Raw genomic sequence first — 24,513 nt, forward strand, 5'->3', positions numbered from 1 at the left:
TTAATATAACAAAACAAAAAATAAAAAGTATTCTGTCTTACTGCCTGGCTGTGTTTTTTTTCTTTTTTTTGGAAGCTTGTGCATTCCTGAGTACACTAAAGCAGATACACACATCTGTAGTGTTGTTAGTGAAAATATTATTCTGGCTTTAACACATGCAGCTGCAGTAATGCCTACTGAGTGTTTTATCAACTGTTCTTCAAAGCAATTGTAGAATACAACCAGTGTGGAAATGTAACTAAGAATATTTACTAATGTTACTGTACTTAAGTACATATCTTTCATTTTAAGCTACTTTATACCTACTCCACTAGATTTTTAGGAAAATTTTGTTTGGATCTTAAAAAATATACTGCTTTGTTACACATTAAACTACCTATTACCCAGCCACATCATTAACATGCTGCTTATACACTGATAGTAGCCATTCTGTTGATGCCCTTATATTTTGCACATAACTGCTGATACTTCCATACTTTTAATACAATTTTGAATGCAGAACTTTGACTTGTAATGGAGCATTTTAAAATTGTGGTATTTTTACTTTTATTCAAGTAGAGGACCTGAAAACCTCAGTATGATACTGGTGTAATAATGATAACTTTAGTCACTGTGCAGGTTGAAACTAATAATACAAAATAGAATCAACAAATAAAAAAAATGATGTAATACTGGGAAGGTAAGAGACTTATTGCTCCAGAGAGGGAAATTCAGAGGCTACCCGGAAGTATATAAAGAAATTAGCTGTACCTTTACCACGTGCAAAATTAAAGTGATGTATGCATTAATGCATAAATAATTATAATACAGTAATATACGTTAATCTGAAATGGGCCATTCTGCATAATGAGTCACTTTACTTTTAGTACTTTAAGTATATTTTGATGCTAATACATTTGTACTTTTACTTCTGTAAAATTTTAAATGCATGACTGTTAATTGTAACAGAGTATTTCTACAGTGTGATATTTTACTTAAGTAGTAAAATATCACACTGCTATTTTACTTAAGTAGAAGATCTGAGTACCACCACCGCCCTGGGGCCTTGACAGATACTTGTTAATAAGCTAGTTTATAAACTATTAATAAAACACATTAATTACTCCTATAAACCTTTTATAAACAGTGCCTGGTCAGAAAGTGGCACCAAAATGTAACTGCAGCTCAAAAATATCGGTTTATCAGTGGCCTCAAGTCCAACTTGTTTTGGTATTATTTGAGCATGCGCAGTGTTGAAACGGGTTTCCCTGGGTTACCATCAACAAGTTAGTTAGCCCGCTGTAGCTATGTCAGTTTGCCATTAGATAATAGAGTTTATATAGCTTTTTAGTATGTAATGAACTAGACAGTAATCATGTGGCAATCAGACTTTTTACAATGGTACTTCAGCCACAATGGTAGCAAGGGAAGCCCAGCAGCTATCTACTTGTTAAAGTGAACTTAGCGAACAGTAGCTAGCATGCTAATGTCAGTAAACGCAACCAGAGGGACGTCTTTATAGTTTTCAGGATGACAAACCAGGGGTTTGAGACACTGGCGTACAAGAAAAGTCCGAAAACATCGAAAAGAACCACATTTCAGGTAAAAACATGTATATATATATATACATATCGTATGCACTCTGGATATCCTATCAATGGAGGAATGGAAACATGAGAGGATTAGGTAAACCGAAAGCCCTCTGGAGCCTTTTTATGAAGTGGCATGTCAACCTGAAATGATGTCGTTGTAGGATGAACTTCAGGCTGCTGTCTCTGCCAGGGCAAGCAAAACAAAAACAGATCACTACTCCTACTCTGATGACTTCCATGACGATGAAGACGGTAAGATGGCAGAGCATCAAAATATCCAAATAAGACTGGCCTGTACACAAGGTCCTCAAGACGTAGCACTCTTTAGTGCTTTTGTTACATGTTGTTGTGTATATCGCTCATATCTGTGTCCAATGATGGCTGATCTTGAGAGCTGTTTATGGCCTCTTCCTTTTAAGCATCTATAAATCAGTCTTTGTACCCTAGGGGTTACTTACAGTACTGTGGAAACGTTTTAGACACTAAAAGTAAAGTGAGGATGCTTTCAAAAATAATGCCGTGAATAGTTAAGTTCATACAAAGTGCAGTAATCAGAAAAAACCCTGAATCAAATCAGAGCATGGCGTGACCACCCTTTTGCTTTAAAACAGCACCTGTTCTCATTGCTACGCTTGCACATAGTTTTTCGAGGTACTCAGCAGGTAGGTTGTTTCAAGCCTCTTGGAGAACTTGCTACAGTTCTTAGTCTCAGTTGCTACTGTCTCTTCATCTAATCCCAGACTGACTCCATGATGTTGAGATCCGGGCTCTGTGGGGGCCAGACCATATGTTGCATGACTCCTTGTTCTTCTTGTCTTTGAAGATAGTTCTTTATGATTCTGGGTGTGTGTTTGGGGTTGTCATTCTGCAGAATGAATTTGGGACCGATCGGACGCCTCAATGATGGTATTGCTTTATGGATAAGAATCTAAACATCTGCAGTGCCTGAAACTTTTGCACAGTACTGAATATGCAGTCACCAGGGGGTTTGTGTTGCTCAGATCAATTTAAAAACAAAAACAAAATAAAACAAAACAAAGAAATTGTGATTTGGTAAGAGAGTGTGCCAGCTAACAGTGAAGTCAAAATATATAACTAAAAGTAATGGATAAACGAATAGTCCAGCTTCTGCCACTTCAAGTGGTAGTAGTACAAATAAAAACTTGACTGAACTTGCTGAAAAAACAGACTTGGGCTGCAACTAAGGGTTATTTTTCCTTATGACTTCAAAAAGCTTGTTTTATTTGACCAGTAGTCTAAAACACAAAGATATTCCATTCACTATTATAAATGACTAAGAAATCTCCATATTTGAGCAGCTGGGATGAGGGAATATTTGGCATTTTTGCTTAAAACTTGACTGAAACAATAAATCAATTATCAAAATAGTTGCAGATGAATTTTCTGTCATTAGACTAATCAATTAAAATTATAGCTCTAAAACAGACCAAGCCTAAATATCGACATTTCGTTTCTTCTGTGGAAAAAAAAAAGTTGTCACAGTAGCCTTCTTTATGTAACTAACAGTGTTAAATAACAAAAATATTAAAAATATATTCAGGTGAACACATTTGTAAAATGCCAGGTGGTGTCAGTGAAGGGGTACTGGTCAACTGATAGGGCTGTGGGGGTACATCAGACAAAAAAAACACTGTTTTACAGCCAGTGGAACAGTACATTTAGTCCACACCATACTTTACTGCCAATGTTAATAGGATGGAGGATTTATATAACTGCTCTGCAGAGGAAAAAGACAGATGGCAACAAGAATAGCAGCAGAACATCAATAGAACAGACCATATGTCTAACGCAGGCACCATTACTGTATTCCATTTCTCTGATGTCTGGGTTTGATAGTCAGACATCTTCAGCTTAAACAGTTGAATTTTGACGGGGGGAAGTTAGAAACAGTAATATGACTTAGAAATCTTATATCAACTTCGGTCTACTACTTATATATTTCTGTAGTTTTCAACCGGATCTCTCGGTATATCTCAGTGGATTGAGTTTGCTCAGTTGACCAGCAACCATCTGCTTTGGAAGGGATGTTGTGATGCATTTTAAAGCACCAGAAGAAGCTAGTAAGTGGACCTTGAGTCACGATTGTTTTGTCAACTTACGGTAAATACATGCAGTTTGATGGTTGTCTCTATTTTAGGGCTGCAACTAACACTTGTTTTCATTATCAAGTAACCTGACGATTATTTTCTCTCTAAAAATATCAAAAAATAGTCGAAGATCCTGTGACCCAAGGTGATGTCTTTAAATGTCCTGTTTTGTACGATCAGGATCCCAAAAACCAAAAATATTCCGTTTACTGTGGTGTTTAACAAAGGAAAGCATAAAATCCTCACATTTGAAAAGCTGCAACCTGCAAATGTTGATATTTTTTCTTTAAGAAAATGACTAAGATGATTATTTGATTATCAAAAGCATTGCCAATTGTTTTGTCATTTACTGAATTTCTATATTTTACAGATTTTTTGAATGAACTCCTCAAATCAAGAAAAAAGAGGACTGATGCATTTAAAGCTGGGAAGTATAAAGCAAAAATCCACGACTTTGAGCTTTCAGATGATGATGGCAAACATGGGAGAACAAAGAAAGTTTCATTCCTGAAAACGCAAAGAATCAGTTCTCACTCAGAAGACACAAAGGCATCAGAGTCACGTACATCAGAGCCACCAGACTCTTCCATTGAACACAACAATTACAGCAACTCATTTTCCCCACAGCACTCCACAAATGTCAGTGAGGATGACACACAATTTCAAAACAGTTTTGTGGAGTCTGTCGATCCCCAAATCACAAGACAGAGCTCAAGTAAATCTCTGTCATACCAAACCTCAGATGATACTCTTCTGGACATGCCTTTGCCTTTACCGTCTGACAGCAGTGTGACAGAAACGCCAGGTCCTGGGGAGAAGAGGAACCCTGCTCTGGAAGAAAGCTCCCAAACTCCACATCTATCAGGGTCTGACCTCAAACATGTGCCTTCAGCAGGTCTGTATACAGGTTTACAAGCCACGCCCTCTAACTACCAGAGCAGATTTTAAATGTATATTTACACAAACTGATTTTTATTCAGATAATGCTGCCAAGAGGGAGCCACCCAGACCCAAACCAAGACAACGGACTCTGGGATTGAGCCTTCACGCCGCAGAGAAGCCGCCTGAAGAAACTGATTCTCAGGATCTCAGCAGGCCCCAGACTTCCTCTGCATCCATTCCCCTCTCCACTGACACATCCAGCAACACCGCCGTGAGGAGCTGCAGTCCACATGTGTGTCTCATTGCATGATTATTCAGCATTTTAGGTTTCAGGGCAAAAAGAATGGGTCTCCTATAAGAGCATGTTTGTTGTGTTGTGTCATCGTAGTGGACAGAAGGAGATCACGCAGTTTCATCCTCTTCAAATAAGAGTGAACAATCACAGCTCTTCACCAAGTCCACAGTTGATTCTGGATCCAAAGGTAATATTTGGCACTTTTAACACAATAACCTTTTTTTTTTTCATTAATCCTCTTGATATTTAATTTCTCGTTTCAGATGACTTTATTTCCAATGACAGCAAAGAGCAGGAGAGAAAGTACACTACATCATTTGAGGAATTTAATGTAAGACATTCTTCATGGTGCCCTTTGGCCTTTTAGTTAGCCTCATATTAGATATACTCTGCCTTTTATTCTGATTATTTTTAGATTCATAAAAATCAGTTTATTGTGTTATTTCAGGAAGACTCGGGAGATCATTCCCTCGCTCCACTCTCTCACACCTTGGAAAAGTCATTTGACACCAGGTAGGTAATTCTCTCCGAGCGAGACTAATAGATACACACATTTTCATGGATAAAACAGGGTAATAACTTGACTGACCATCATTTTTATTTTATTTAAACTAGGACTTCAAGTTCTCACTCAAAGATCACTCAGAAATCTCAGAGTACATGCTCCAGAAAAGTGGAATCAAAGTATCTGGGAACTCTCAAAGTTCTGGACCGTAAAGTGTCACAACAAGAGTCTCAGCCACAAGCAGCAGATTCACTCAGAGCTGCCATTTACCAGGTCAGTGTGATAATGAGCCTGTGGTTTTTTTTTCTAGGAGTAGGTAGAATTTAAACAATATGGTGGAGGAAAGCACCTGTAAGAGGCCACATTGAGAATCTACACTGTGTTTTTTGGTGAAGGACAATGCACAATCAGTGCAGTTCTCCTAAGCACTGTCTAGAAGAGCTCCATCTCATACCTATGTTTCCTATATACCAGTACAGGTATATAGGAAACTTAGACTGTACAAGTTCGCAAGTAAACTGATTTATGCCATCCAAGGACTTGATCCTGTTAACCACTCCCTTTATAATTTTTATTTTTATCATATTTTTCTCAGGTTTTATTACATTACCCTCACATATCAGGATTTGGGTTTGAAACATTGTACTTTACCTAATTTAATAAAATAAAATAAATTAAAGGGAACATTTAACAATCTTGCGAGTCCTGATAGGCAGAATTCACAGTTACAGTTTTTTGCACAAAAGATGTGTGTGTGTTTTGCACACTGATTATTTACATCACTAGAGGGCATCATAGTATCTACACTGCATTCTCACTCAACTAAAATCCCTGTCCACTCTTACCAGGAATGGCTTAAAAAGAAAAAGGAAAAGTCAAGAGAGAACATGCAACTAAAGAAGAAAGAGGAAATCCTAAAAGAAAAAAAGGAAAAGGTGAATAATCTAATTGTAGACAGGAATTACAGTACAACATACAATCTCTAAAGATTGCAAGTAGCACATGGTTACTGAAGATATATGCATACTCCTCATCATCTTTCTAAAAACAAACAGGAAGAAGAAGCTAAAAAGGAAGACGCTGTCGCATCATATGAGGCTTGGAAAGAAAAAAAAGCAGAAAGTCTCAAAGCAAAAGCCAAAGAAAAGCAAGAATTGATCAGAAAAGAGGAAAAGGCGAGTCAAGAGAAAGAAGAAAAATGGCAGTCTGCTAAACAGGTATGTAGTTGATATATTTTGCATTATTCTGAAAGATATAGCAAGCATTTCTGTGTGTAGGAGGAATAATAATTAGTAATTTAATAATCATTACAGGTGTTTGACAAATGGAAACAGGAGCATGATCATCTACTCAAAGAGAAGTACAGAAAACAGAAAGAAGCTGAAAATAAACTTAAACTGAAAAACCAAGAAAAGGAGGAAGAAAGAAAGAGAGAGAGCAAATCTGCTTTTTCTAACTGGTGAGTTTAAATCATTGACTTTGTCATTTGGTATTTATTCATTTCTTTTATTTAAAGAGTGTTGAAATATTCAATCTTTTTATAGCAAGGTAGCACTTTTGCACTGACCTCTACAGGTTAATGTCTGTCTCACTTCTGGCCAGAAATGTGTGTTGTTCAAAGTAATTAAAATGAAAGCCCTAAAGAAGCAAGCATCTGCTGTAATGTTTTAACTGTACAGCCAAACCAGTCTCACAGCTGCTGTGCAATCATAGGAAACTGAACTTTAGACATTACTGTAATTTGGTGGTAAGAGTGACATGCTTATTTAAAAAAAAAAAAAATGTTTCTATTATATCACTTTATTTTGCTTGATTTTAAACATTTTTTTGGGGCTGTAAAAGTAAACATTCTCAGCATTCACGAAATGGAGGCTGTGCATGTCAAAAAAATGCTTGCATTGATCAGTAGCTTGTTCATCCAACTCAAATCTGTTTGGATGTGAAAATTATTAACCACTAGATGGCAGCCAAAGCTGGATGTTTAGTCATGTCATCACTGAATCTCCATCATAAAAACATAAACAGTGAAGTAACCCTCTTCTAAAACTATTGTGACCTTTTTTCTTGAAATGATTAAGGTGTGAAAAGAAGAAAGATGTTCTCCATGAAAAAGTCACGATGGAGCGCAAAGAAATCAAAAATAAGGCAGAGGAGGAACGATACATGAAAGAAGAGAGAGATAAAATGGCTTTAGAGCTGTATGAAAACTGGCTGGTAAGTGGAATCACGTGGGATACTCATGATTAGTGGCACCCAAGGTACTGCTGCTCGCTTATTTGTTTTTGAGACAGATGGTTGCACAAAGCAGTCACCAGCAGCCTGCAGTGGGAGCTCTTGTGGGTGATTTTTTTTTTTTACATAACGCTGACAGTTTTCTTAGATCTGCCAGCACTCAAAGAGGTGCCTATGATGGTGGTGGCTCTAAATGTTTATATTTTTTATTACTGATTTTTCTTTTTTCCCCAACAGGCAAGAAAAGATCTAGAACAAAAGCGACAGAGAGAAGAAAGACGGATAAAAGCGATTCTCCAAGACAGTCCACCTCCACCGTGGAGCCCTCCTAATAAAACTATACCATTTCGAAAATGACATTTGAAATGTAACATAACACCCCTTGAATATCTGTGGGTGGTGTGTTACATTTTAACTTGTGAGTTTTGTACTGTATGTTGTATCAAAAGTATGTTTTTATACATAGTTGATGACAGCTGTTAAATTTTATATTTTTGTGAGGTTTTGAATTAACCAGCAGCTCTGATGCAAATTTATATTTTATATGCGTTTTGGTGAAATTTACAGTACGTTTAGAAAGATGGAAAAATTTTGGCTGATTTGGCTGATTTCTCTGCCAATGTTTATGGTTGAACTGCCATTGACCTCCATGTAAACTTTATTTTTGCCTTTAGGTTATAAGAGATTCTAAACCACACCAGCTTTGAAACAGATCTGTGTAACACTCGACACATCTTATGTTAAACTTTAATTAATTTGTTGATTTGAAGGGTGGATTTATTTGTGGTTGGTTTTGCATGTCATCTTTTACGTTTTTAGTCATTTTCGTTGCATTTTTTTCTATCATTCAAAACATTTACTTTAGGCTTTTAAAAAATGTCCTTCATAATCTCTTAGGTTATGCAACAATGCAATAAACACAATTTCTCCCTCCCAGTGGGGGGGGTGACATTTTAAACAAGTTTCGATAGAGAGAAGCATTTTAAAATTACAACTTAAACACAATGCATCCTAATTGTCCTAATGAGTAAGTGTTGTTAGGGGATTTGTTTATGGCCTGCTGTTAGGTCTGCTACTACTCTATTATGCAATAAAAGACTCCCCCACAAAGCTGGGAAATGTTCACATCCAACTATCAGTGCCAGTGCTGTTTGACTCTAAGGAAAACAGTGCATGTTGAAATGTAAAAAAAAAAAAAATTGAATTGCAACTTCTCCAGAACCTTCTTTGAAATCAGAGCTTACAAAACTATAAACTCTTTCTGGTCATCGCGTTCTTGTAAAAATGAAACCGAAAGTATGCAAACATCTGAATATTACAGCCGTTTGCCATTAATATGGGCATTCATGTGGAGTTACCCCTCCCTTTGCTGCTACAACAGCTTCCACTCTTTTGAGAAGGCTTTGTACAAGATTTTGGAAACTGGCTGCAGAGATTAAGCCCCAAGAGCATTGAGGTGCAGTGATGTCTGTATCAATGTTAGACAATAAGGGCTGCCTCACAGTTGGCTTCTCATTTCATCCCAAAAATGACCTTGCAGCAGAACTATTTGGATGATGTGGAACACCTAAACTTGCTAAAACTATTAGTCTAATACAACAGACCTGCAATAAATCATACCATCATGTTGTTTCTAATTATATTTTCAACTGTTCTACAGAGTTGAGGTTCAAAGTTCATCCATGACATCAAAAATGTTACCAATACTTTCAGCAACTTTATAAGATATGAGCATTTCCACAAACATTGGCAGACTAACCATAATCATTACTCATTAAGTTCACATCGCCCATTATTTGAGCTCTATGCATTTTCTTAAATTGAATAATAGTCTCACCTCAGCATCAGAAAGCTCCAGAGCAGCTACTAAATGGATCTTGAAGTGAGATTGTTTTCATAAGTTGTTGTTCAAGGGTCCAGAGTGAACCTCACTTTTTAAGTCAACATGGATCAGAAGTCCTAGATGTGCTCACAATATAGAAATGGTTTAACATCTACATTTCCACGGCAATTGTGACATGGTCAAAAGCTCCAGAACACCTACTAAATGGACTTTGCAGTGAGATTGTTTAACAGTGGTCATTTTGAACAAGGCTGGATTTCCAACAGGGCAAAGTGGGTTAGTAGTTATCGCTTACATTAAAATCACATTAAGAAGAAATCGTGGCCACGATGAACAGGAGGAATGATTACAGCAATCAAAACCTGTTTCAAATCTACAGGCAGCTGAATATCGTTTCAAGACAGCCTAGAAAAAATGTGAACCTATCCTTCAATGGCAACCTGGAGGTAGCATGGTAGAAAATCAGAGATTCGGCAGGGGGCCAGTGAGTGAAACTTTTTTCCCAGCGGCCTTTTAACAGGTAAATCCGGCCATGATTTTGAAGGCTGTACTTTGTGGTGCTGTTGAAGTGTATTGCGTTGTAAGGACAGGTGTTTGTATGATTTTGTCCACCCTATTTTATCAGTGAGGGTAGGCTAAATAACAGAAACATCTCTCCGTATAATGCAATATTATTCAACAGCACCACAAACTGCATCCTACAAAACGACTATACAGTTGAATTAACACCCCTTTAAAATGGTTTCAACGCAAACTGATAATCCTATACTTGATAATACTTAATAATAATAATCCTCATGAAGGGAGGATTTACTGCAGCACTGTTGTATTGGACTGCTTTACTTATAGCTAGGTGTACATAATAAACTGCCATTTGAGTGTGTATAGCCCATTTATATCAATGAAGGCAGAATAAACCTTTGCTTTTACTTTGAAAATATCACACCGGAAGCATCCCTGCGGTTCCTCGGTGTTTTGGAGAATGCGGTTGTACCTCAGCGTAGGTGAAGGTGGTGCTTTAAAAAGTTGTGAGGGGAGTTTCTGTTCCGCATAGCGCTGGTTCAGCCCGAGTTACAGACACGTATAGTTTGCAACAGAACAGCAGCTCCGGACTCGACGTTTGTCTCGACAAGGCACATTTAACCGAGGAGGGAACGTAGTCGGCATTTTCCTGGAGTTACTGACTGTCGAGTTGGCAGAGGTAATGTAACGTTAGCTAACTGTTGCTAGCCAGGACAGCTAGCTGGTCCGACACAGACGCCCATTCATTCGTTTCTAGTGTTGAGCTCGCTCGCTCCGCGTTCAGGAAAACGAGGTAAACCAGCTTCATTAGGATCCCGTTCGTGTGCATTGCTACTCTGCCAGCGGTGACGCGCGGTCTGTAGCGCAGCTGACGTGAATTGGCGGAAAGGTATGCGGGATAAATGGTCCTTCTTCATCCTGTGCTAGACGTGGCTGAGCTGCAGTGAAAGGCTCTTTATCTTCTACCAGGCTGTAACGGTGCGACTGGTAGCGATCGCCGTGGCAGCGGTGAACCATTACGTCTGAACGGGACGGAACGAAAATCCAACTGCTAGAAGGAAACCAAAATTCAACTTTTCAGATAGACCTTTGCTTGTACTAAAACAGACCAATAGAGGTTACTTTCATAAAGTCGGGGCGTCCATTAGCAAAGTAAAATACACTGAGTTGGCAGTTTATTAGGAACACCTAGCTAAAACTAATGCAGTCTGATACAGCAGTCCTGCAATAAATCCCCCCTTAAGGTTATAATGTTCAGTTTTGTTGAAACAGTCGTTAAAGAGGTGTAGATTCAACTTTATGGTCATTTTGGAGGCTGCAGTTTGTGGTACTGTTGAACTGTACTTCTTTATCCTGACAGATGTTTTCATTATTTTATCCACCCTATTTATATCACTGATGGCAGACTAAATAACACAAACGCCTCTCTGTATAATGCAATGATTCTGTTGAACACAGCACCACAAACTACAGCTACTAAAATGATATTAAAGTTGAATCGACACCTCTCAAAAACACTTCCAGTAAAGACTGAACATTTTAACCTTCACGAAGATTGGCATTATTACAGGACTGTTGGATTAGACTCCATTAGTTTTAGCTAGATGAACTCAATAAACGGCCAACTGGGTGTATATGGACAGAGGAATGGAAATGCCCCGTACAGTGCAGCATAGGGCCGTAACTAATTAATATTTTCACTATCAGTTATCTGCTAATCATTTTCACGATCACAAATTCCCAAAGTCCAAGGTGATGTCTTTTGCTTATAATCAACCAACACTCAAAAGCCTAAAGCTATTAAGTTAACTGTCTCTTAAGACACACAAAGGCAGCAAATCTTCCTAACGGAGAAGCTGGGACCAGCAAATGATTTGCATTTTTTCATGAAAAAAAGAATAAAACCAAAAACCATGTTAACTGGTTAGAGCAGAACTATTCAAAATGAGAACCTAATTGTTAGAATGAAGGAAACCAAACTAACTTTTCTGATGCAGCAAATGGGCAAATGGAAAATACATTTTTAATAGTCGATTTATTGATTAGTCAGTCAACAGGAAATTAATCTATTTTGATGACTCATTGTTTGTCATTTTTAAGCAAAAATGTCAAACATTCCCTGGGTTCAACTTCTCAAATGTGAGAATTTGCTGCTTCTCTCTGACTTATATCATTGTTAATTGAATATCTTTGTTTTTTTGGAAAGAAAGAAGTAGCCTGAGGAAGTCACTTATGCCTTTTTCACTATTTTCTGACAGTTAATAAATTTAAAAAAACTAGTCAATTTAATTAAAAAAATAATTGGATGCTTAGTTTGTGATGAAAATAATCATGAGTTGTAGCTTTAATTAAATCTAAGTACACATGGACAGGAAAAAGTTTTTATTTAGAGTTTATCTGCACAGGGAAGTATATTCAGAAAAAAGTGAACTGAAAAACTCTGTAATTAAAAGTTTATCGTGTCTCTAATGCTTTATGTTTTTCAAATCATTAGTCTGTCTTTTCATTTCCAGATGTTTCAAATAAAAAGGATCTGTTGCATTGGTGCTGGATATGTAGGAGGCCCTACATGCAGTGTGATCGCCCAGATGTGTCCAGAGATCACAGTAACTGTTGTGGATGTCAATGAGTCCCGAATCAAAGCCTGGAACTCAGACACCCTCCCCATATATGAGGTAGCATATAAATGTTATTATTCAAGAAAACTGAGCTAAGTGTATTATAACAGGATCAAGTGTGTGATTTTTCCAGTAAAACTTTTAACAAGGAGTGGGTCATATTTTATTAGGAGCACTGATAGGCCATGTGTGTTCTCCCCTACATTCTTATCTCACCTTTTGAGCTCCATATATCTTGAAAGAGCCGTCAGTTGTTTCATTAGTTAAACTTAATCATAGTGTTGAAAAAGTAGATGTTGCTAGGCACTGGCAATGCTTCTGTACAATATTACTCCTTCATGGGCTAAAATGAAACATAAATTAGTTCCAGACTGTTTTGTAACTTCTGTGTCCACCGCTACCACAGGGTATTACATCACCAAGAATGACTAGCGTAAAGGGCAGTTAATGAATTGTTAACTTGTATTATATTTGTAACTTTTTGTGCCACATTTTTTCCTACACATTCACTGACACACCCTCCCTGTCTCGTTTTTCCACTTCCTCCCATTCCAGCCGGGCCTGAAAGAGGTGGTTGAATCCTGCAGAGGGAGAAATTTGTTTTTCTCTACAGACATAGACTCAGCCATCAGGGAAGCTGACCTCGTCTTTATCTCTGTGAGTCCGTCGGTTTCCCCTGACAGCACACGCCAACGCTGTTCTTGCTGTTTGAACAGGTAAAGAAATAAATCTAACATTTCCAACACTCAATGGTTACACCTCCTCCACAGGTTAACACCCCAACAAAGACCTATGGGATGGGAAAGGGTCGTGCGGCAGACCTAAAGTTCATTGAGGCGTGTGCTCGGCGGATTGTGGAGGTGTCTGATGGCTACAAGATTGTCACCGAGAAGAGCACAGTCCCGGTTCGAGCTGCCGAGAGCATTCGACGGATATTTGATGCCAACACCAAGCCCAGCCTCAACCTACAAGTGTGTATAATCACATGTATAAAACACTCTCAGATCTGTTGCTGCATGTTTCTAAAGTCACTGTCACTGCTTTAGGTGTTGTCCAACCCAGAGTTCCTTGCAGAAGGAACAGCGGTGCGGGATCTGAAGGAGCCAGACCGCGTCCTGATTGGTGGAGACGAAACAGCTGAAGGTCAAAGAGCAATCAGAGCGCTGTGTGCTGTCTATGAACAGTGGGTTCCCAAAGCCCGAATCATCACAACCAACACGTGGTCGTCCGAGCTGTCCAAACTGGTGAGTCTGGGGCTGCCACTAACGTCTTTTAAGTGGGCTATGTATTTTGTAATTGTACAATCTAAAAAAAAATGTGTGTGTGTGTGTGTGTGTGTGTGTAGGCAGCCAATGCATTCCTGGCACAGCGAATCAGCAGCATCAATAGCATCAGTGCTCTGTGCGAGGCCACCGGAGCCGACGTGGAGGAGGTCGCCAAGGCGATTGGCATGGACCAGAGAATAGGCAGCAAGTTTCTCAAAGCCAGCGTAGGTAAGAGACATGGCCATAAGAGGTTAAAAGTGAGCTTCTGCGTAAGGAGATACATTTTTGCCTTTCAACTCTCTGTCTCTGTAACACCCTGGTCAGGTTTTGGTGGAAGCTGTTTCCAGAAGGACGTGCTGAATTTGGTGTATCTGTGCGAGGCCCTCAACCTGCCTGAGGTCGCCTCCTACTGGCAGCAGGTCAGGAACTACACAGCATAGCACCTCAGTTTTGACTTTTCCGGAGGTCTTTTCTGTCTGTATTTACCTTATTCTCAATGTCTGTCTGTGTTTTGTCAGGTGATAGACATGAACGAGTACCAGAGGCGGCGGTTTGCCTGCAGGATTATTGACTGCCTCTTCAACACTGTTACTGGCAAAAAGATTGCTCTACTTGGCTTCTCCTTCAAAAAAGACACAGGTGACACAAGGTGAGTCTCTTTTCGTGTTGTTTGTTTTTCACATTTTCCTTCTCAGGTTGACACTAGCCTTACTAGCGCGCGTTTTTGTGTCACAACTCCAGGGAGTCGTCCAGTATCTACATCTCTAAATATCTGATGGATGAGGGAGCCAAGCTGTTCATCTACGACCCCAAAGTTCTTAAAGAGCAAATCATTCATGACCTCTCCCAGCCCAGCATCTCAGAGGACAATCCAGAAAGAGGTGTGTGTCTGTGTGTCTGTGTGTCTGTGTGTGTGTGTGTGTGTGTGTGTGTGTGTGTGTGTGTGTGTGTGTGTGTGTCACCTGTTGGCATGTGTGATATTAAGCATCATACAAAGTCATAGACAAGTATTAAATGTACTGTGTGGAGAAACTTTACAATACCTTGTGCAGCCTAGAGAGAGTATGGGCTGTTAAAGATATGCATTGCTGCAATTAATTGCAGCAATTTCAAGAAAAAATGCAAAAAAGGACCCAAAAAAAATACACCAATTCATTAAATGGAGAATATTATGCTGGTTTTCTTCACCTTCTACTTTAGTAAATTTAGTGTCTTTGGGTTTTGGCCTTTTCACTATTTTCTGTTTTTTATAGACCAAATGATTAATTGAGAAAAAAACTGGCAGATTAATCACAAATAAAAATGAGTTAGTTATAGCCTTTATATAGAACTTACTTTTATCATTGGTACCATATGTTAAGAAGGAAGTCCAGAAATTGTTATCAGCAAAACCCAAGTACTTCCCAGTTTTCCCTAATAAATTTTGACTGCCCTTGTAAAATGAAAAATCAGACACTCAGCTTATAACTAGTCAGTAATAAATTTAGAAACTAAATGGTTTGATGATCAGAATTCCAACATTTGAGTCATTTATTTTGGATATTTTTTTAGTGTCGGAGCTGGTGACTGTAACCTCAGACCCTTATGAGGCTTGTCAGAGTGCACATGCATTGGTCATCTGCACTGAATGGGACATGTTTAAGGTCAGAATAACACTTTTTTTCCCTCCATCTTATAAACTCCTTCATCTTGACGGAATCTTTGAGCATTAATTTCAAACTCGTACCACTTTAATCCCGACATAGGAACTGGACTATGAGAAGATCTACAAGAAGATGCTGAAGCCAGCCTTTATATTTGATGGTCGCAGAGTGCTCGACCACCTCCACACCCACCTCCAGAACATCGGTTTCCAGGTGAGCAGACGGAAAACAAAAACCTCACACACACTTCTCATAAGAAACAAAAAAAAAACAAAACGAATGTGTAACAGTTGGAAACGGGGGGGGAAGTCAGCTGACGAACTGACTGCCACAAGTAACAACTCCAGCGCAGCTTCTGTTATTTTGCTGATTTTTTTTTTTTTTTTCCTCTCTGCAGATCGAGACCATCGGTAAGAAGGTGACGGTGAGAAGAATCCCCTACACCCCGGCAGCTGTTTGTCCTCGCATCAGTGCCACTGAACCTCCCACCAAGAAAGCCAAAGTCTAAAATTCCTTTCACTCCACACACACACACACACACACACACACACACACACACAAACTCATTCCACCTCTCTCAACCTTTTTGTATTGCTAGTGAAACGTCAAAGTCATTCACCTCCCTGTTGTTACACAGGTACACGCCTATCGATCAAAAAGCCAAACAATGCGACTAATTGCTCCCCTGCGGTGGGTTGGGCAAGAGGAAGAGCTTTGTTAAGCCGCTAAGTCCAAAACTGTGTGGAAGACGTTCAGTGATGAATCATTCCAGACACAGAAACATTCTTATTTTTTGTTTTGTTTTTTATACATTACATGTTATAGATCATTTATCAGCCTAACGTTTCAGATGCAGTTATATGTGCAGTCTGTTGTAGTCAGTTTCAAATGAACACTTTTAGTGAGTCTACTTTCTTACAGTACTTATTATATAATCAAGTATTGTTGCTAAATTGCAAAATTTTACACTATTTTTAAAATATTTTTATACATCAACTAATTGTATGTTAGTCAGTATGTGTCCTCTGTATCAGTGACTGTTTACTAAAAGGGCCAATGCAATAAAATGTGATGTGTGTCCTTCATTTGTGCCTCTTGTTTATTCTAAACCGATGTAGTGACACACAAGTGAAAACCAGCAATGCGGACTGAGTAGTTTTAATTCTTTAATATAAATGTACATTTTAAAGATTTGTTTTGTCTAAACAGTCAGTGTGCAAAATAAACGTACATCTTTCTTGTCCAGGTGTAAAATTTACATTTTATTTCATTAGAAAAAGCACATTTTGAGCCCAAATTTCCCCTTCTTTAGATAGAGGAATCAAAAGTACGTCTTTTGATGTACCTGACGAAAGGCCAATTTGGGTTCAACTTGTTTCTATTTCAAATGTAATAAAATAGATAGTTTAAAGGGAGTCCTTGGCAGGCAGAGTTTTGTTTTAGTACCATTTTTCATTTTACCTCTGAGTTGATGTAAGAATCCTCAAACCAAAAACGAAAAAAAAACCTCTTGCTTCATTAAATCCTCAGTCCTGAAACTGCAGACATCAAAGCTCTCATAAACAGAGCTTGCTGTTAAAGGTCAGTAGCTCTTCACCTGAAGTCCAGGGCCTCAGAGGGGAGGGATTTGATGGTGGATGTGGTTTAAGGGCCCCTGAGGTGCAGAGATGGCAAATTACAGCTGCTGCTCACACCAGGTTGTATTTTCTCCTGGCAGGGTTACGTGGACAAAGTCTACACCTTGGTTATCTACATATCTGCAGGCTTCTTACTGTTTTTTGTTCTCCTCTTCCTAAAATGTGCTGTGGACCTCTGGTTTGTCACAGTAAAGGACAAGTGCGCTGGAAAGAAACAGAAGTAACCGAATGGTCCCTGTACGCACACAAGCCTTGCCACATCACTTCTGTCCCCATATTGAATGCCACCTGCTTTTTCTTATTTCTATTTAAATTGCACAACTTGTTACTAATTATGATAAACGTGTTTCCTGTGCTACGGCTTACAACAATGCACTGTGGGGCTGCAGGAGTAAAGCTGATTATGCAACTGTGTGTAGTTAGAGGTATGGACGAGGTATAAGCAATATGCAGGGCAGACTGCAGAAGCTGCTGGTTTGGTGCTTTTCATTCTGCTATAGTGACTTCTACTTTTCTCTTCTTCAGTAGATTCTTCAGGAAGAATTCGCCTGTCAAAAGAAAGAAAATACAGATTAAAAAAAAGATATACATTCTCCTTCTCAAATCTTATTCTACTTTTGTTTTACATTAAGTGCTTGAGGTAGTACTGTCAAAAAGATCTTAAGACCTTGGCTTTGTGACAATATAAAGAGAACATTTCGTCACTTAACTCTAGTGGTATCATAGCCAGAGATTCTGGGTTTTTTCTGTTTATTTTATAGGTCTTATTCATTGCAATAATTACTTCCCAAAGACATCACAGAAAATCATGTCTCTTACCCCCATTCCCTCCCCACACCCCTGCAATACCCTTCAAAATAAATGATGTAAATGAAATGGGGGGGGGCAGATGGAACTTACAAACCTCTTGTATTTGCACCTTCTTCTCTACATTCATGTAGTAGATGATAGTCTTGATTATCGGACCTGAGTGTGTACCTCCAATTCTCTCTGTATAACGTCTCTTTTTCTTATCCTTAACTTAACTCTAATAAATTAGCTAAACTCCTAATACTTTCATCTTCATTTTGTAAATTTCATTAATGCCCTCCCACCTTCCATTTTCCTGTTGGAGGTGCAGCTGGTTTTAACCATTTGTCCCTGAGATTTCTGCTGCCGCCACAGTTCAATGAACATGAATGGATTTTTATTCCGGGCGCTGAAAGCAGTGAAATATTACACTTGTTTTGAAAAAATTTAAAAACAGCTTCATGTACTTGCAGGAACAATCTCCTCATCGCCATGATAATCCACAAACCTCACTGTCAAATACTTTTGATGTGAACAACTTTCTATGAAGAAATAGTCCCTAAACATCACTGTGGATTATCCACAGTTTTGGAGACTCTTTCTGGAAAGACATTTCTGTGAACTTGTTCGGGAGCGTAAGCAAAACTCTACTCACATACGTTGTATTAGTGTGGTGGCAGAAATCTCAAAACCTGTGATTATAAAAAACCCAACCACCTGCATGTCTAGATACCACTGGGAGTTAAGTAAGAAAAATATACGGTATATATTTTGCCGGTTTGGGTGAACTGACCCTTTAAGATGCTGTTTCACTCTGTGTACAATGAGTCACTCTTAATGAGTTTCTGCTCACAACACAAAATGTGCTTTAACTGTAGAATGAAATGGGTATAAAATAAAGTAATCCTATATGTCACTGGACTGGACTCTCCGTGACCTGCGCATGTATGGGGTGTGTGCTATATATGGAGTTTCTCACCTGCTTTGTAGGAGGATCGCACCAGTGGCCCACTGGCTGTGTAAACAAAGCCCATCTCGTTCCCGACTTTCTCCCAGTGGGCAAACTTCTCTGGAGTGATGTATTCTTCCACCTAAACCCAGACACACATCGTCACTTTACCAACTGGCTTTTCTCTGCTGCCGTAGTCAATCGGGAATCCCATGCAGATTATAACGTGCTCACCTTTAGGTGGCGTTTAGTGGGCTGCATGTACTGCCCCAGTGTTAGACAGTCCACCGCTGCCTCTCGCAGCTCTGCAGCATCAACAGCAACAACAGTGCGATCAGGATATTGCCGTACTTTGCATCACAATGATTTTTAGTGTGTCTGCGTGTGACTAGTGGGCGTACACACCGGTCAAGGTGTCGAGCATCTGCTGGTCTGTCTCCCCCAGTCCCAGCATGATGGAGGTCTTGGTGAGCACGGTGGGTCTGACCTTTTTAGCGTGCTTCAGGACACGCAGAGACTGGTCAAAGTTCGCTCTGGGGTCACGCACGTGCCTGCAAACAGATGGGACAGAGAGACATTGAACTAAATAGTCAAAATGGTAAATATACTGTATACCCCTCCACTGACAATATATACCAAGATTACTGGGAACAATTAGCATGACCAAGGGGGGAAACCTCTACAGCGTGTCCCTCCTGTGTTCACACTCTACAGTTCATCTAGTATTTATACTGACAGCAGGTAAATGGCTCTTAAGTACCACCTGCTGGTCAGTGTGTGTATTACCGTCCTCCTTCCCTGTGACTGACTCCCCTCTTGTGGCGGAGCTGTAACCGACGCTGCAACTTTTTATTTATGCACATAGACTAAAACAACGACACAAAAGACTGTCTTAACTTGTTAATTCAACTTTTTGTGGAAAAAAAAAACATATCACACTGAAATTGTTGTGCTTAGCAGAGTATTTTTATCTGTCTTGAAACATCTCCGGAGGAAATCTTACATCAGAAAGTCTGATTGGCAACTTTTAGACTACTGTCACATTTGTTAGACAACAAACACGGCACATACTACACTGCTCTCGCATAATAATGTAAAAACCATATATTGCAAAAGACAATACAACGAAACAGTTTGCTGTTCCCATTTTCCGAAAAAACCCCGTTAGTCTTTAAGCTTGTTGGCTGATTAGATTCCACTAAAGTCCGACTGAAGAGAGAATGAATTTTGGGCTTAAAACAGAAATTAGTGTCTTAGCTTCAGGCTTTGAGCATTTATCATCTTATAACAAAAGAAAATAAAAAGTGGAGCTACAAGCCGGTAAAATACAGAAGCAATACGTTAAGTCTGAGTACCTTTGCAGCTCGCGCACTGTCTCCACGTTGTGGGCATACACATCTAACCCTGACAGGGCGATCTTCTCGACTGCATCCAGGTCGCCACGGAAATCAGGGGTCAGACATTCGACCAGGATCTGAGGATCTCTGGATGGAGATGACGAAAGTGCTTGTTTATTAATTTCCCCCAGATATTAAGATACAAACACCTTGATAAATCCAACAGGGATGGGAGATTTTACCGTTCCTTCAGGTTAGAAACAGTCTTGGCAAAGTGCGCTGCCCCTCCATCAGCAATATCTGCACAAAAAGGATAAAGTGGCATTAGAACGGCCCATTGTTGCCATTGTTTTTTGAATCTGTGGACTTTTCTAGTTTTTGTAAACCTTTAGAAATCTATTTGGATTAATATTTTGGAAAATACAATTGTAATGTTGTTTTGAATACCTTGTATTTATGCTGATTTCTAAGTCACGTGACTAACTGACAGACCCTATGTAAAGACACCAGAAACAACCTCAGATATGGTATCTGAGGTTGTTTCTGGTTTCCTGAGGAAGATATTGTAGTCATGAAACAATTGGGAACTAAAGCACGGTTTGTTGGAAAAGAGGTGCGGAAAGAGATGGACTCGTACTGAAGCTTACATGGTCTGCGCCTTGCTATGTGTGTGTTAGAAAATGTTTACTCACTGTCACCTAGCCCTGAGCCTGTGCATGAATCTGCTCCAAAAAGCAGGTTTTCTGATTCATCAAGCAAAAGCCACAATATGTAATATCCTTACATTAGTTTACCTTCTGGCTTTGAGAGCGGTTCCTTTTTTTCCTCATAAAAAAAATCCAGTTTCATTGGTGCCTACGAAGTAAAGTAGCGCCTACAGTAGGAAGAGTTAGGTAGACAGACTGAGGTAGGAGGCCTTTACCATCTCTGTCTACCGAGGTGAGAACCACGTAGTCCAGCCCCCAGGCAGCGATGGCTTTGGCTGTATTGTAGGGCTCGTTTGGATCCAGAGGCGGGGGCCGACGGGCCGTCTTTACCGAGCAGAACCTGCATCCACGGGTACATGTGTCTCCCATTAACTATATACAGAGAGAGAGAGAGACACCTTAGCTATATGTATGTCTAGGACTGGGACAAATAATCCGTCCAGAAATGTCTTTCTCTTGTGATATGTTACTGATACACAGGCATCAGGTAGAGTTCTATTAAATGTTTAGGTTATGATTTTTACAGCTATCAATGAGATTCTGTTAAAGTGGAAGCACTTCATAAGGCAATAAATACTGTATATGCCTGCTTTCTACTGTTTTTTAAGCTCATGCAGACAAGGACAGTGTTCTAGGCGTACATCAATCAAAGTGCTTCTTTGTTGAAAATCTGAGTGCTTTTCTAAAACTGGCAGTAAATTCAGCTGCGCTTCAACAGTGCGCCAGGAGACTGACCATGATGGTGGCTGTGGCTGTGGCATACTCTCCTCCTCCCCAGCATTCCCCGATGTTGGGACACCTGGCCTCCTCACACACCTGACAAGGCAGACATGGAGACACACGTCTTCAAATGCACGAGAACTGACACAGGATTTTTTGGACCCGTGGTTTCTGCAGTGTTCACCAAATTTAATTTAAGACTTGGTAAGACCTTTTTAATACGGCAGAGAGTGTAAGTCAATACCTTTTCCACAGCAATACCAGTCGAAGAAAAAAAACAATAAGGCTTTCACCTATTTATTAAGTACATGAGTTTATTAACATTTATATCACATTTTATGTCCGTACCTCCCTGCTCTATATAACACGTGGCACAGGCCCCGGGGTTGAGGGATCGGGGGCCACAGGGCCGGAGCCTCTGTATGAAGTCGCTGCTAAGATATTTTTATTGTTTGAAAGTCACAGAGCTCAGCTAAAAGACTACGAAGACAAAACTATCCCAAAGAGACTCAAAATGACCACAGAGACGCAAAGTTGACAACGAAGAGACACAAAACAACTACAAAGCCCACGTTTGCTTTAATCGACACTTGTCCACGATGAGTCGATGAGCTTCCTCTCCACTGTCCCACTGACAAAAGTTATAAGTAATGGTATGGTCTATGTCGGCCAAAACATTATATTCAACAGCTCTGTGCATGAAATTTAAAGACTTTCTAACACCTTCTAAGGCCTTTTTGAGGGAACTGAGTTCAATTTTTTTTTGAAGACTTTAAGACCTGCAGATACCCTGTAGACCTGTCCTCAGTGTAAGAAGCATCAATCAGACACATTATATGTTGATAAATTGTAAAATAAAAGCCTTGTGCTTCACAATAAATATCCAAATTGTTAACAGTATTTGAAAGGCAAGTAGCTGAAACTGGTAAAACTGATGTAATGCTAATGTAAATCACCTGACCTCTTGTATGCCAAGGTCACATTTGAGACATCTCAATATGTCTGTGCACACCATTTATCTCTAAAATGTGACCTCAAAAGCAGCTGGGTCACTTGACGACACATTTATGCACCCGCAGACACGAAACCTACCGTGTGCAGGTTGAGGTCTCTCAGCGTGTTCTTCAGCCTGTTGTAGTTCTTTCCAATGGGGATCTCCGTCTTGAGCCACGGAGGAAGACGTAGCCTGACACGAAAGCAACAGCAGAGCCGGTCATTAGATGTGCAAGAGTGGTGTCATCTCCATGCGGGTGTGGACGATATGGACAGAATCTGCTATCATAGTATATGTCACTGTGCTTTGTGATGGAGTAACTTTTGTGAAAATTCCACAGGGGGAGGAAAAAACAACCAAAAAAAAAAAAATTCAAACTGAAAAAAATATTATAATATAGGATAAAATAACCCGATGGGAATGTCACCTGAAAAATAATCATGTATAGTAAATCAATGAGGCATTTTTTTTATCTGTGTATCCATACCTGCCCTAACGCAGTCCTACTGAACAAGAATGATGCTACAGAAACAAGATGCCAAATGGTGCAGTAAAACTTCAGCCTGAGGAAACAGGCATGAAAGTTGCTGCTCAGTCAGCCCACTACCTACTGTATCTCGTGAGAACAATTACAATCTGAAAACCAAAACTGCATTTCACTCCAACAAATTCTCTCAAACAGATGCCAAAGGTCCTCTTTCGTGCGTCGTGCAGATCAAATACATGACTTACATTAGATTGCATCATCCTAATACACAGCAAACCCACTAGGTTAAATGCCCTTCATTCAAAATCAGATTTAAAAATGGACTCTTTTTATACTCAAATGTGTGTAATATTTCTTCTATTTTTATTATTGCTGTGCATACTTGTAAATGATGACATTAATTTAATGTTATATTCCGTGACTTTGTCACATGTGCACAGATGAAAAATCTTCTCTGGCACATGACCAGCAGTGTTTACTAATGTGCACTGTCCCTTTTACATAAAGCAACAAATAAATAAATAAACGGAGGTCCGGGTAGCATCTCACCTCAAACAATTTCTCTTAAAAGTATGACTTCGAGGACACTTAAACCTCGTGTTAATTCAGCTCAACACGGTCTGGACGATAAGGTTTGGTCTGATCTGGCCTTTGAACCCTTCCGATAACAAACCCACCACCATCGCACACAGCTTTCTTGAACCAGCAGGAGCTGAAAACCCCCACTTTCCCTCTCCTGTCTCCCACAGCCGCGGTGCCTCTGCTGTCTCACCTCTCTCCCTTCTGTCTCTTCAGGTTGCCTCGGTACTCTTCCCACTTGCTCTTCTCCGACAGGTCCCCCGAAATAAAGTCTTGCAGATCGGGCCCGTCGTCGCTCAGAAGTTTCTTCTTTCTGTCGGCCAAGTCTGGGGAGGACCTGGCCACAGTTGACAGGCTGCACGCATAAACCTGGAGGGGCAGGACCGGGGGGGTTAGCTCAGGTGCTTTACTGGGTCTGTTCACACAATCACACATCGTCACGATGTTGACGACCTCGTATTTGGTTGTAAACAGCCTTACAGTCACTAGAGCTGAGATGCAAAACACACACCGCCGCGGGCTGCACTTCCAGGCCCGTGACACAGGCTTCACATCGCCGACGGTGCCCGTTCACAAGATCACCCACACCGCCTGTGTCTGTGGACCGGACACTGTCCGAGGGGAAATACTCACATGTGGGATGCATCTGGGAGTGAGCCACAGATGGTGTGTGGAGAAACGAGCAGCGACGCGGCCACTTTTTTGGAGCAACGCCATGACTTTGGTTAGCAGGAGACTGTCATCGGCAACGAACCTCGACGAGCGGCTACTTTGGTCTTGGTGCTGTATTCACGTTACGTCAGGTGTGAGTCGGAGCAGAGGAAAACCTC

General features: G+C 39.9%; 3 protein-coding genes across 3 annotated transcripts; 2 read left to right on the forward strand and 1 right to left on the reverse strand.

Annotated features, from left to right (window-relative positions):
- The first annotated feature begins 1,244 nt into the window (after positions 1-1,244).
- On the forward strand, positions 1,245-9,022 carry map9 (microtubule-associated protein 9). The gene is made up of 13 exons (XM_040145129.1): positions 1,245-1,581; positions 1,733-1,823; positions 4,050-4,574; positions 4,660-4,853; positions 4,950-5,043; positions 5,120-5,187; positions 5,305-5,369; positions 5,472-5,634; positions 6,210-6,296; positions 6,417-6,578; positions 6,675-6,820; positions 7,440-7,575; positions 7,831-9,022. Exons 1-13 carry the CDS (start codon positions 1,510-1,512, stop codon positions 7,948-7,950), a joined length of 1,923 nt encoding a protein of 640 aa, XP_040001063.1. The 5' UTR covers positions 1,245-1,509; the 3' UTR covers positions 7,951-9,022.
- A 1,358-nt stretch (positions 9,023-10,380) lies between these two features.
- ugdh (UDP-glucose 6-dehydrogenase) lies at positions 10,381-16,569 on the forward strand. Its single transcript, XM_040145323.1, has 12 exons — positions 10,381-10,637; positions 12,472-12,633; positions 13,132-13,233; positions 13,347-13,547; positions 13,623-13,820; positions 13,922-14,069; positions 14,166-14,260; positions 14,360-14,490; positions 14,583-14,722; positions 15,393-15,484; positions 15,587-15,697; positions 15,882-16,569. The coding sequence occupies exons 2-12, from the start codon at positions 12,472-12,474 to the stop codon at positions 15,990-15,992; spliced, it is 1,491 nt and encodes a 496-aa protein (XP_040001257.1). The 5' UTR covers positions 10,381-10,637; the 3' UTR covers positions 15,993-16,569.
- Positions 16,570-16,658: 89 nt separating this feature from the next.
- On the reverse strand, positions 16,659-24,491 carry lias (lipoic acid synthetase). Its single transcript, XM_040145324.1, has 11 exons — positions 24,317-24,491; positions 23,877-24,052; positions 22,716-22,809; positions 21,639-21,719; positions 21,119-21,275; positions 20,439-20,496; positions 20,215-20,343; positions 19,265-19,410; positions 19,094-19,164; positions 18,890-19,001; positions 16,659-17,669 (listed from the first exon to the last, which is right to left on the reverse strand). Exons 1-11 carry the CDS (start codon positions 24,398-24,400, stop codon positions 17,608-17,610), a joined length of 1,170 nt encoding a protein of 389 aa, XP_040001258.1. The 5' UTR covers positions 24,401-24,491; the 3' UTR covers positions 16,659-17,607.
- Positions 24,492-24,513: the final 22 nt, after the last annotated feature.

The sequence above is a fragment of the Xiphias gladius genome, chromosome 15, assembly GCF_016859285.1.
Source record: "Xiphias gladius isolate SHS-SW01 ecotype Sanya breed wild chromosome 15, ASM1685928v1, whole genome shotgun sequence".
Lineage (NCBI taxonomy): Eukaryota > Metazoa > Chordata > Actinopteri > Istiophoriformes > Xiphiidae > Xiphias > Xiphias gladius.

Coding starts and splice junctions, on each gene's coding strand:
- map9 (XM_040145129.1), top strand. CDS start 1,510: ATGACAAACCAGGGGTTTGAGACACTGGCGTACAAGAAAAGTCCGAAA. Junction 1,582..1,732: donor CGAAAAGAACCACATTTCAG/GTAAAAACATGT, acceptor ATGTCGTTGTAG/GATGAACTTCAGGCTGCTGT. Junction 5,044..5,119: donor AGTTGATTCTGGATCCAAAG/GTAATATTTGGC, acceptor TTCTCGTTTCAG/ATGACTTTATTTCCAATGAC.
- ugdh (XM_040145323.1), top strand. CDS start 12,472: ATGTTTCAAATAAAAAGGATCTGTTGCATTGGTGCTGGATATGTAGGA. Junction 13,548..13,622: donor AGCCCAGCCTCAACCTACAA/GTGTGTATAATC, acceptor TCACTGCTTTAG/GTGTTGTCCAACCCAGAGTT. Junction 14,723..15,392: donor AGAGGACAATCCAGAAAGAG/GTGTGTGTCTGT, acceptor ATATTTTTTTAG/TGTCGGAGCTGGTGACTGTA.
- lias (XM_040145324.1), bottom strand. CDS start 24,400: ATGGCGTTGCTCCAAAAAAGTGGCCGCGTCGCTGCTCGTTTCTCCACA. Junction 20,344..20,438: donor GTTTCTAACCTGAAGGAACG/GTAAAATCTCCC, acceptor ATCTCCATCCAG/AGATCCTCAGATCCTGGTCG. Junction 19,002..19,093: donor CCACTAAACGCCACCTAAAG/GTGAGCACGTTA, acceptor GTCTGGGTTTAG/GTGGAAGAATACATCACTCC.